The 13,759-nt window shown below is 36.6% G+C and overlaps 1 protein-coding gene across 2 annotated transcripts in view; it reads left to right on the forward strand.

The window, feature by feature from the left end:
• The window catches only part of EDIL3 (EGF like repeats and discoidin domains 3), a 467,856-nt gene that overhangs the window by 161,130 nt on the left and 292,967 nt on the right, over positions 1-13,759 (forward strand). The window contains exon 3 of one of the 2 annotated variants that reach the window (XM_040239416.1): positions 334-363. The exons of the other annotated variant lie outside the window; for it this stretch is intronic. Coding sequence (XP_040095350.1) covers positions 334-363 — 30 coding nt within the window. The remainder of the gene's footprint in view (positions 1-333; positions 364-13,759) is intronic. 2 annotated transcript variants of the gene reach the window in all.

Below are 13,759 nucleotides of genomic sequence, written 5' to 3' on the forward strand. Positions count from 1 at the left end.
ACTCAGACTAAAAAAAATCAACCTTGTTTGCAAAAGGACAGAAAATTCAAATTTAAATAACTGAATGGTCTTTTCTAATCCTTATTTAAAAATATGGGAGTACTTAACTGTTAATTTAACATGTGTATCAGTTTCTCTAATTATCTAATGACAAATTTCTAATGTATGACACAAAATTTCAAGTCAGAGACTTTTATTTATTATTTAGAAATGTGAAATATATTTATGTTCAATCTCAATTTCTCTTTCTCTTTCTCCCCTTCTCTCTCGCTCTCCTCACTCCCACCTCTTTTTCCCCCTACTCCCCTCTCCATCTCTTTTCCTCTATCATAGCATCAGATGAAGAAGAGCCAACTTCAGCAGGTAAAGTTTCTATGCTATAAAAATTATTCCTATTTAAGACCTTTAATAGAGATGTATTTGTTCAGGTTTCAACCAGAAACCTGGCACAGTTTAATATACTTTATTTCTTGAATCCATTATGCTGCCCCAGACTAAATGACATTGTTATGAATTTAAAGTAAAAAGAGAAAATAATTAAAAATGAACTGTCACAGAGGAAATCATAACACAGAACACATCGGTAGGAAAGAATAAGGAAAACTGGAATATTAAAACATTGAGAAAAGTGCCAATAAGTAATAAAATGGGGAGAAAAACTGAAATGATAAAATGCAGAAAAATAATAAAGTGAGACTGAAAGGAAAAAGAGGAAAGTGGTAAAACATACTTTCAGAAATATGACTTACCATGATAGAATATTGCATTATCACATATTTGACTGATATTGAACATGATATTCATATAAATTTAAGGATAAAAATCATGTTGTTGCTTCAAATACTTTCTTTAAGAAAATAATTTCTTTAGTTATAACTTAATGATACTGAAATTTGGCTTCATGATATTGCTCCTCATTTGTCTGATCAGCATTTATCAAGTAAAGGCTGAGATCTGAACTAAAATCTGTGAGGAATGCCAACAGTACATTTATAAGAAGAAAGTCAGCACCACAGCCAGTCTGGTTAGCAAGCAATAAAAGGCCCAGGCTAGCAGACAGCAAAATCAGGAAAAAGGGATGAAGTCTTAAGATGGAGGGGTCAGAGGCTGGTTGGAAGAGAAAGATGAGACCTTTGCACCAGAGTCTGTCTTAGGCAATTTGAGGGAGTTAGGCCTGAGACATATGAGCAGGAAATGGTTACTGAAACTAATGGACACAAACGGGACTTGACTTTATAGGACATGTGAAATGTAGCCCTGTTATTTGGAACTTGGGTACAAGACAGGGTCTTTTCAATTCAGAGACAACATTTCAGTTGGTGGGAGACTTCTTGATTTCTACCGCCTTCTAAAACTGGGTAGGGATTTTTACCTGTAAAAGTAGTTCAGAAAGTCAAAATTCAATGGAAGAAAGTGAAATAGAAATCTTACAAATATCTTTGGTAAACTTCAAAAATACCATATTGCATTATGCTCATTATCACTGTCTTGAAATGGAATCACAGAATAAGGTAAATTCTCAATTAATGTTTAATTTTCATAATATTGCTAGATAGTTTGTAACCTGATTTGGATAAGAACTCTCTATAATTTTCTCCTACTCTAGTCAGTATTATGTAATATACTTTTAGGAGCAACCTAATCATATGACTCAGTAGCAGACTTTTGTGTTGTTATGAGTTTCCATTGCCTGGTTTCTGAATTTTTTACCTTAACTTGAGGCTTTAGTGTTGACAGACTGTTTCTCAGCCTCAATTGAATCTTTTCTTTCTGTGAGTACCAGTCCTTGTGAGCCCGTGCTTTCTAGCCCAGGCTCATTCCTCTAATATTCTTATACCCCATTCCTTGTTAGGTTGCCTGCCAAGCAATTTTGGGGACTTTGCAAAAGAATTATTATTTTTGCTTGATGAAGATTAATTGTAACTTAATGTAAATAATACCTAAAATATAAATATTTCCTGGTATAATTTTCTTGTTTTAAATTAACTTAATACTTTCTATGCTTATTAAGAAATTCTTTTGTAAATGCAACTAAATACTTCCCCCGCACAAATATTTAACTTGAGAGTGATCTGAACATCATAGACTAAATTATGCTTAAAAAATTTTTTTTTCAGATATGACCAGGTTTTTTTTGTGATTTTAGCATAGACAGTTAGAATAGAGCAAATGTATTCTTAAGTAATATCTTAAATAGTTTCACATGAATATTACATTAAGAAAATTTGCATTTAATAAAGCAGACATCCCTTTTACATTGCACTGCCATTGGGAACCAAATGTTATTCCTTTAATTTTATCAAAATATATAATAAAAATATAATTGTGTAGTTCTATTAAAACTTACGATGTGGTATTATGAGGTTAGTAAAGGCCTGATTTCATAAAGACTATGAATAATTGTGGAAAGTGGATTGTGATTGTTTAGTCCTTTGTTGCTACTACTTGCCCCTAATTTTTTCAATAATTTTCTAAATTAAATATTTATTATTCTATTCATATGTCTATTTTATCAAAATATGTCTATTTAAAAATATTATGCATAATATATTTAATGGATTATTAATATTCTCTGTTTTTGCTTTCATCTCCTGCCAACAGAGTTTATCTAGAATGATCTTTTCCAGGTTCAGACTTGCTTAATTTATCCTTTGTGATCCTTCTTTATCTTTCTTTCCTGTTATCTCTTGATTCTATTTAAATTATCAGTGAAACCCAGTCATTTGTTTGACACAGTAATTGTACCTGGATTAAACTTTTATATGTCCCCTTATGACAGCTTTATCAGTTTCACATTCTTCCTTCCGATTCACAGTATAATTGGACAGTGACTTTTTAAAATACATACTTTCAGTTCAGTTCAGTCGCTCCGTTGTGTCCGACTCTCTGCGACCCCATGAATCACAGCACGCCAGGCCTCCCTGTCCATCACCAACTCCCAGAGGTCACTCAAACTCACATCCATTGAGTCCGTGATGCCATTCAGCCATCTCATCCTCTGTCATCCCCTTCTCCTCCCACCCCCAATCCCTCCCAGCATCAGAGTCTTTTCCAATGAGTCAACTCTTCGCATGAGGTGGCCAAAGTACTGGAGTTTCAGCTTTAGCATCATTCCTTCCAAAGAACACCCAGGGCTGATCTCCTTCAGAATGGACTGGTTGGATCTGCTTGCAGTCCAAGGGACTCTCAAGAGTCTTCTCCAACACCACAGTTCAAAAGCATCAGTTCTTTGACACAGTTTTTTTAAATTAAATAATTCAAAATTCAACAGTAGAAGAAATAAAGTAAATGGAGGTGTTTATTGCTGCCAAAGCATCACAGGTTCCTGATCACTAGATGTTAAAATATGAATTAAAAGTTAAAATTATTATTTAAAAATATGTGTATGGTTTATCTAAATATACAGGGGCCTAGTGGACACTGGGACTGAATGATACTATTTATTAAATATTTGGAAGGTAGAGATTTATATAATAAATCTAAGTTATTATTACCCCAGAAGTACACAGAACTGATCAATTATAATTCAATAATCAGGACAAATTCTCATTGTCCAGAATATATTTTAGAGAAATAATAGATTTCTGTCTGGACTAACAGATAGTAGAAAAATAGAGACATTATAACTCTGAGAAAATTAATGAGATATTAGAGAGTGTGTTACTTGTGTTCTAATTCTACAAAATGATCTGGGCTTTTCTCTTTACAATAGAGCATATTTTGTTTGCCTTATATTTAGAATTATTATGACTGCAGCATTAAGACAGACAACTGATTCCTCCACTCTCTCCCCATATAATCCTATTTACAATATTTTTATCCTTCACTGTGTCTTTAGTCTGTTTTCAAATACACCTAATTTCTCTTACTTGAACCTCTAAATTGCCATGCAAAAAGTAAGTGCCTAGTAACAGCTTGTGTGTGTGTGTTGAGTTATAGAGGGGATGCAAAAAAAAACAAAAACCATCACATCCGCATTACTCCTCATGGAGATGTATCCCCATATTGAATATGGAGCATCCATTTGTTCATTATTTTTATCTCCAAATGTTCAGATGGGATGCATTAGCCCAGAGCAACATATTTGTAGCATCTGAGTTACTAGGGTAGTTTCACCTAACACCTGGTTCTGTAACTACCAGAAGTTTCTTTTTATTTATCTTAGTTGAATCTTATGTTCAGGTATTTAAACATCTTATCATTGAGTATAAAAACACAAATGAACTATATAAGAAATTCTGTCAAACTAGGTTATAGCCCAAGATCTAATTATAAACTAATGAGATTCATATTTTTGGAGCAATCATAACAGATACTGTAACTTCAAATGACTCATATTAAGAGGTGATATATGTACTCCAATTATATTGCTGTTCCTCAAATAATTTTGGTAACTCTCTTTCAGAATATCCTCCAGCTATTGCAATATCAATTATTCTCTTTTATAGTCTCAGAACTGTGTTGCTCTGTTCACCACACAGTGGTCTGAAAAATAGGCCTTCAAAACAAAGATGTCCAAATATTAAGAGTGTCTCTGTGTGTATGTATCTGTAGGTGTAAAATACAGATCAGTTTATAACTTTAATAATGCTCTTTAATAAAGTTAAGTCAGTGGATGCTTCTCGCATGTTGCACAAATCCAATTTTCATTTATCTTTTATTAAATTTCATAAGGAGAGACTTGATAAATTGATTACACTAATGCCTTTGTCTGTGTCTTTTAAGAAATTAAGACATTTACATTAGAAAATTAACTGCTGCAAATGAACTAATCTATATAAATTTAATTTATTGACTATAAGGTCTATCAAATTCAGCTTGCTGTCATATAAATTTCTTCATTTTTCTTTGTTTTGACTTAGAAGCTATTATTTTACCTCTCTAGAAATACCATTTATTCATCAAATTAATTCTTGTTGTTGTTCAGTCACACAGTCATGTCTAACTCTTTGCAACTCCATGGATGGCAGCACACCAGGCTTCCCTGTCCTTCACCATCTCCCAGAGTTTGCTCAAACTCAATCCATTGAGTTGGTGATGCCATCCAACCATTTTGTCCTCTGTCATCACCTTCTCCTCCTGCTTTGAATCTTTCTCAGCATCAGAGTCTTCTCTAATGAGTCAGCACTTCATTTAAGGTGGCCACAGTATTGGAGCTTCAGCCTCAGCATCAGTCTCTCCAATGAATACACAGGACTGATTTCCTTTAGGATTGACTGTTTTGATGTCCTTGCAGTTCAAGGGACTCTCAGGAGTCTTCTCCAACACAACAGTTCTAGAACATCAATTCTTTGACGCTCAGCCTTCTTTATAGTCCAGATCACACATCCATACATGACTACTGAAAAAACCACGGCTTTGACTGTGCAGACCTTTGTGGGCAAAGTAATGTCTCTGCTTTTTGATATGCTCTCTAGGTTTGTCATAGCTTTTCTTTCTAGGAGCAAGCATCTTTTAATTTCATGGCTGCATTTACCATCTGCAGTGATTTTGGAGCCCCCCAAAATAAGGTCTGTCACTGTTTCCATGGTTTTCCCATCTATTTACCATGAAGTGATGGGACCAGAGAATTGATGCTTCTGTACTATGGTGTTGGAGAAGACCCTTGAAAGTCCCTGGGACTGCAAGCAGATTAAACCAGTCCATCCTAAAGGAAATCAGTCCTGAATGTTCACTGGAAGGACTAATGTTGAAGCTGAAATGCCAATACTTTGGCCACCTGATGCGAAGAACCGACTCTTTGGAAAAGACCCTGATGCTGGGAAAGACTGAAGGCTGGAGGAGAAGGGGATGGCAGAGGATGAGATGGTTGGATGGCATCACCGACTCAATGGACGTGAGTTTGAGTAAGCTCCGGGAGTTGGTGATGGACAGGGAGGCCTGGCATGCTGCAGTCCATGGGGTCACAAAGAGTCGGACATGACTGAGTGACTGAACTGAACTGAACTGATGAGACTGGATGCCATGATTTTTTGTTTGTTTGTTTTGAATGTTGTTTTAAGCCAGCTTTTTCACTCACCTCTTTCACCTTCATCAAGAGGCTCTTTATTTTCTCTTTGGTTTCTGCCATAAGGGTGGTGTTATCTGCATATCTGGGTTATTGATATTTCTTCCGGCAATCTTGATTCCAGCTTGTGCTTTTTCCAGCCTGACATTTCCATGATGTTCTCTGCATATAAGTTAAATAAGCAGAGTGACAATATACAGCCTTGGCTTATTTCTTTCCCAATTTTGAACCAGTCCGTTGTTCCATGTCTGGTTCTAACTGTTACTTCTTGACCTGCATACAGGCTTCTCAGGAGGCAGGTAAGGTGATCTGGTATTCCCATCTCTTTAAGAATTTTTCAGTTTGTTGTGATCAACAAAGTCAAAGACTTTAACGTAATCAGTGAAACAGAAATAGATGTTTTTCTGGAATCGTCTTGCTTTTTCTATGAACTGACAGATATTGGCAATTTTATTTCTGGTTCCTCTACCTTTTCTAAATCCAGCTTGGACATCTTGAAGTTCTCTGTTCATGTACTAATCCTAGTTTGGAGAATTTTGAGCATTACTTTGCTAGCATGTGAAATGAGTACAATTGTGCGGTAGTTTTGAACATTCTTTGGTATTTCCCTTCTTTGGAATTGGAATGAAAACTGACCTTTTCCAGTCCTGTGGCCACTGCTGAGTTTTCCACATTTTGCTGGCATATTGAATGCAGCATATAACAGCATCCTCTTTTAGGATTTGAAATAGCTCAGCTGGAATTTCATCACATCCAGTACCATCTAGTGATGTTGCTTAAGGCTCACTTGACTTTGCACTCCCAGATGTCTGGCTTTAGGTGAATGATCACACCATCATGTTTATCTGTGTCATTAAGATTTTTTTTGTATAGTTCTTCTGTGTATTCTTACTACCTCTTCTCAATAATTAATTAAGTCATGATAAAAATTAAGAAAACTGGAAATAGAAAATATTACTGAATGGGATCAATCAGTCAGAAAATGACACAGTTGAGATCTTGTAGCTGTATGATAAATCAGTGGCTAAAATTAATCAAGCTGTAAGTTAGCTTTTTATTCATAACAACTCAAAAGCAAAACTTGATTTTTTTTCTTTTTTTCCTCCTTCTCTTGCCTAAGGGAAGATTTTTAATTAATTGTCATATGTCAGTTTTTTAATATCAAAGAAAGCAACTGAGTTTTGAAATACTAAAATATTAATACTGAATTAGCTCATATAATAAAAATATTAGAAAAAATGGAAATTTTAGATGAATGTAAAAGGAAAATCTTTTTAGCAATCAGCTTTATTAAAACACTACACTGTAAATGCTATACTGTTCTTCATATATTTATAAAGTTAAAATTTCATCATTTACTTAAATGTACATCTGTATTTGTGGCCTATTAACATCTGATTCCAAATGGTAGTAATGACAGAGATAATTGCCCGGATATAATAGTTTATAAAAGAATTATTGTGACCTTCATGATGCCCATCAGAGGTGGAGGCAGTGGTAATTCAGCACACCAGAGCTTCATCATTGTTACTAGTTCCTTCTAAATCTTTTAATGTGTTTAATCTTCTAAGTGGTCAGTTTGGCCACTGAGGATGTGCAGTGCTGCATGCTCAGTTGTTTAGTCACGACCAGCTCTTTGTGACCCCAAGGACTATAGTCATCCAGGCTTGTCTGTCCATGAGATTTCTCTGGGCAAAAAACTGGAGAGGGTTGCCATTTCCTCCTCCAGGGGATCTTCCCAGTCCAGGGATCGAACCCATGTCTCCTGGATCTCCTGCACTGGCAGGAGAATTCCTTACCACTGAGCCACCTTAGCAATAATAAAGATTTAATATAGTTTTATATTATAAATGTATATTCATAGTTTTATAAACAAACTTTATATATATAGAGTTTAAAACAAATACACGCACACACATATACATGTATACATGAAAGTGAAAATGAAAGTTGCTCAGTCGTGTCTCTTTGCAACCCCATGGACTATATAATCCATGGAAGTCTCTGGGCCAGAGTACTGGAGTGGGTAGCCTTTCACTTCTCCTGGGGATCTTCCCAACCCAGGGATCGAATCCAAGTCTCCTGCATTGCAAACAGATTTTTAAAAGATCCATTTATATATATATAAATGGAAGCTAACCACAGGACCCAGTGATTAGGTAGTTTTCTCTAACTTTTGAAATGCTTAGTTTTAGTCTAACAAAAGCATTACTTCTGTTTATGGTGGACTTTCTGATTTTCTTAATTTTGGTGCAGATTCTTCTAGATCTCCTTTCTGTTTTCTTGTAGAATTTAATTCTGCATGGCAGACTATGCTCAATTATTCTACAACTTATGCATTTTAAAAGGAGTGCTATCTAACCATATTATTCTCTAATGAACATGAGTTGCTTTTTCATTTTGATCTTAGCACTTTATTTCCTTGGGAATCTACAGTAAAGTTTCACATCCTTTTTTGTTTCACTTTACGTTTATTACACATTTTCTCCTTTTTTATACAGGCATGTCTATTTTCCCTCTAGTGCATAAAGGAAGCTTACTAATTATTTTATCAAGTATATCCTTTGCTCATAAATACATACTAAGTAGGCTTATGGGCTTTTCTGGTGACTCAGACTGTAAAGAATCCGCCTGCCATGCAGGAGACCCAGGTTCATTCCCTGGGTCAGGAAGATCCCCTAGAGAAACGAATGGCTTACATATTAAAAACTGAAATTTTTTTGCTGCAGTCTTTAAAGAATAGTGAGAAGTCATTATTTGTAGATTCTCAGTGGAATAGGAAAGAAGTAATTCCTTCTAAAAATTTAGCTTTGGCCAGTTCACTGAGACAGTGGTGAAAAGGCCAAATAGTGCTTGCTTCTTTTTTTAATTAAAAAAATGCTTTTTTTTAAATAAATACTTGATAGTGGTGTTGAATTGTGAGAAAAATAGTTATTTAAATTTCTATTATATGTAGATAGTATTTTTCTTATTTTATATTTGATATTTTATTAAGGTAAACAAAAATAGTAATAAAGATATACCAATGGAAAGGAAAAGTATATCAGTCAGTGTTTTTGGAGGAAGCAGAATCAAAAGGATATATAATATATATAAGTATATAAAATACAGAGATTTATATTAAGGAATTGGCTCCTGTGCTTGTGGGGCTGTCAAATTGAAATCTATAAGGCCGACTAGCTGAAGACTCTGACAGGATTTCTGTTTGTCTTGAGGCAAAGTTTCTCTTCACAGAGAAATCTGTTTTTGCTGTCCAGGCCTTGAGCTAATTGGTTGAAGTGCACTCATATTATGGAGGGTAATCTGTTTTATTTAAAGCCAACTGATTGTAGATGTTAATCACATTGACAAAATACTTTCACAACAGTATCTAGGTTAGTATTTGACCAAGCAGCTGGGTGCCCCAGTCTAGCCCAAGTTGACAGACAAAATTTAACTATCACCAAAAATGAGTAAATGTTATATAAATACAAAACATTTTAATTTTCAACCTATGTGCTTCAGGAAAATAGACCAATACATGTTGTCCCACTATCTGTATACACTTGGACTTCAAGCCTTATTTAACTTCTAGTCTTCTTTGCTATGACTGTATTTATCTCTAAGTCCTTCTCCAATTGTCCATGTCCTTTTTTGGTTGTTCTTGTCCAAAGTTTCACGTCAAAGTTTATTACAAATAGAGCATTGAAGAAGTATTAATTTAATATTCCAGAAATTTGTTGGCTCAGGAAGGCGTTGAATTTTCCTATTCATGATGGGCAGGGTAAAACCTATGGACCTAAAGGCCTAAGCCTATGCCTTTAGGTGTTTTTATCTTCAGACCAATAGCTATCTTCTGAAAGATTTGCCATAAGGATAAAACATGGTACGTTAAAGAGTTACTCCTTGGAAGAAAAGTTATGACCAACCTAGATAGCATATTCAAAAGCAGAGACATTACTTTGCCAACTAAGGTCCATCTAGTCAAGGCTATGGTTTTTCCTGTGGTCATGTATGGATGTGAGAGTTGGACTGTGAAAAAGGCTGAGCGCCGAAGAATTGATGCATTTGAACTGTGGTGTTGGAGAAGACTCTTGAGAGTCCCTTGGACTGCAAGGAGATCCAACCAGTCTGTTCTGAAGGAGATCAGCCCTGGGATTTCTTTAGAAGGAATGATGCTGAAGCTGAAACTCCAGTACTTTGGCCACCTCATGAGAAGAGTTGACTCATTGGGAAAGACTCTGATGCTGGGAGGGATTGGGGGTAGGAGGAGAAGGGGATGACAGAGGATGAGATGGCTGGATGGCATCACGGACTCAATGGACGTGAGTCTGGGTGAACTCTGTGAGTTGGTGATGGGCAGGGAGGCCTGGCGTGCTGCAGTTCATGGGGTCACAAAAAGTCGGACACGACTGAGCGACTGAACTGAACTAAACTGAAAGAGTTACTATATGACGTCTACCCTATAATAAGCACAGGGATTCTAAGCTGTTTCTTTTACATTCATTATCATCAGTGTTGTTTCCCATATTATTGTTGTTATTTTGATTATGATCATTTGTCAGGCAATGTGCTGAGTGTTTTATGTGCAATATTTAATTTAATTTTCACAATAAAAGAATACAGCTAATTAAATTAAATATTATATATATATACACACACACACATATGTACAGATATATATATTCCTATTAAAGGGGAAAGCACTGAATTAATTTTAAAGCCTAAAGAAATATGTCCAAGGTTACACTGTAAGCAACTGACAAAAGGAGGATTCAATTCAGTTTTCTCTGGAGAAACTTATTCTTACTCTGTTGTAGCAAACTGCCTTTTATTCACTTAGAAATAGCTGCCTCCTACCTATGAAGTATTTTCCTTTTATAGGTTTCATTTTCATTGTCTATAAAATGGATTAATAAAAGGCCTGCTGTAAGGATCACATATACCATTTCTCTCAGCTGTGAAAGTAATAGTTATTCAATTTTTTTTTTTTTGGTCATGCATATATAAGGCTGGCCAGAAAGTTCATTTGGGTTTTCCATACCATCTTATAGAAAACCCTAATGAACTATATTATAGAGCTGTACCTAATAGTGTGCAAATTTTTTCCTATTATTTTAAATGATAATCTGATTACCTTAGTCATTTATGGACCTTGTAGACATTTTAAAAATAATAAAATAGTGAAATGAAAATCCTCTTGCCTACCTTCATCCCAGTTGAATATTTGCTTTTTCAAAAAACATTCTGCCTCAATCTAGTTGCTCTTATAATCTTCTCCATGTCCGTGGCTCAATCCAAAATCGTCCGGGTCAACCCTAAAGATTCCCACTACATTCCATTCTCACCAGCCCCTTTTAGCCTCTCCTTCAAAATATATACTGCATATAATCACTTGCCATCTCATGTACAATAACCCTTGTCCAAGTCATCTTCTCACACTTGGTCTATCACGTAGTAGCCTTCTAAGTGGCTCTCTTCTTGGTACCCTCAGCCCCTCTGCAGTTCAGTCTCAGCAGAGAGGCTGGGTGATTCTCCTACCAGGCCATGAGAACCCATCACTCTTCAACCTTAGGCTACTTTAGAACCTCTCATTCAACCCTCCAGTAGATCTAGGATTGAAACTGGATGTAATTTGTACCCTTCATTGCCTCCCTGGCTACATTTTCTCTGTAGTTATCCTGTCCTCTATTTTCCATATAATAGACACAAGACCTGAACACACACTGTCTTGGGAGGGTTTTGCACTCACAGACCCATTATCTGACAGCTTCTCTTAAAAGTTATCTGCATGACTCCTCCATCGTATCCTTTATGTCTTGACCTAAAGATGCCTTCTCAGAAAGACCTTTTTTCCTCTAAAATGGTCCCACCTCCACCTTGTCATGATCCTCTGCTTTGCTTAATTTTTTAACGTACTGTCTGCATGGTTTATGTGTTTTGTTTATTTTTCTCTCTAGCCTGAGAGAGAAATCCCCAAGGGAGAGGATTTGGGCATCTATTTTATTCAATACTAAATGCCTAGCTGCTAGAATAATTGTTTGGTACATGGTAGATGCTTAGTAAATATTTGTTGTATGATTGAATAAAAAAATAAATTAAGTTATGCTGATTTTAAAGTATTGTTAACATACACAGTTCTTCCCTGTATGGTATAAAGAGGAGTGATGATAGATATAGTTCCCCACTTAAATAAAGGATAACACTAATACCTTAATGAGAATCTTAAGGATACTTTGCATGTGTATGTGCATGCTCAATAGTGTCCAACTCTTTGAGACCCCGTGGACTGTAGCCCGCCAGGCTCCTCTGTCCATGAAATTTTCCAGTCAAGAATACTGGAGTGGGTTGCCATTTCCTTCTCCAGGGGATCTTCCCAACCCAGGGATCGAACCTAGATCTCCTGCATCCCCTGAACTGGCAGGTGGCTTCTTTACCACTGTGCCACCTGGGAAGCCCTAAGGATGCTTTAAAGGTCTGAAATCAGTAGTCAAAAGTCATTACATGGATTTTGGTTTTTCTGTTTTCATTGCAGTACAATAAAATACATTTTGTTTAGTAGTTCTTTGAGCATGGTGTCCTAACAAAGCTGATAATTAGTGATCGTTAGTAATTCCTGAATGGACCCTGCAGCAGTAATGTTCAGTTCAGTTCAGTTCAGTCGCTCAGTCGTGTCTGACTCTTTGTGACCCCATGGATTGCAGCACGCCAGGCCTCCCTGGAGTTCACTCAGACTCACGTCCATCGAGTCAGTGATGCCATCCAGCCATCTCATCCTCTGTTGTCCCCTTCTCCCCCCGGCCCCAATCCCTCCCAGCATCAGAGTCTTTTCCAATGAGTCAACTCTTCGCGTGAGGTGGCCAAAGTACTGGGGTTTCAGCTTTAGCATCATTCCTTCCAAAGAAATCCCAGGGCTGATCTCCTTCAGAACGGAGTGGTTGGATCTCCTTGCAGTCCAAGGGACTCTCAAGAGTCTTCTCCAACACCACAGTTCAAAAGCATCAATTCTTCGGCACTCAGCCTTCTTTACAGTCCAACACTCACATCCATACACAACTACTGGAAAAACCATAGCCTTGACTAGACGGACCTTTGTTGGCAAAGTAATGTCTCTGCTTTTGAATATGCTATCTAGGTTGGTCATAACTTTTCTTCCAAGGAGTAAGCGTCTTTTAATTTCATGGCTGCGATCACCATCTGCAGTGATTTTGGAGCCCAGAAAAGTAAAGTCTGACAGTGTTTCCCCATCTATTTCCCATGAAGTGATGGGACCGGATGCCATGATCTTCGTTTTCTGAATGTTGAGCTTTAACCCAACTTTTTCACTCTCCTCTTTTACTTTCATCCAGAGGCTTTTTAGTTCCTCTTCACTTTCTGCCATAAGGGTGGTGTTATCTGCATATCTGAGGTGATTGATATTTCTCCCGGCAATCTTGACTCCAGCTTGTGTTTCTTCCAGTCCATTGTTTCTCATGATGTACTCTGCAGTAACGTTAAGAAGCCTCAAACTTGACAATAACCTCTATCTAGAGCCCGGCATGGGTAGAGCTCAAGGAGGCAGCAGGAAGGATGTGGGCTGGGCCATTGGCTTCCAGGGTTTGAACTCCAAGGGAAATAACAAAGGGCCTGTAGTTTTTTGTTTTGTTTTTTGTACAATACCTTCCTTCTTATTGCATTGTTATCAATGCAAGTCTCATTAATAAGCTCACTACTACCTTTTAAATATACCATGTTTCTGTGAGTATAAAAACAGGTATGGGATAGAGGTTGGGG

This window comes from Oryx dammah, unplaced genomic scaffold (genome assembly GCF_014754425.2).
Source record: "Oryx dammah isolate SB20612 unplaced genomic scaffold, SCBI_Odam_1.1 HiC_scaffold_5, whole genome shotgun sequence".
NCBI lineage: Eukaryota > Metazoa > Chordata > Mammalia > Artiodactyla > Bovidae > Oryx > Oryx dammah.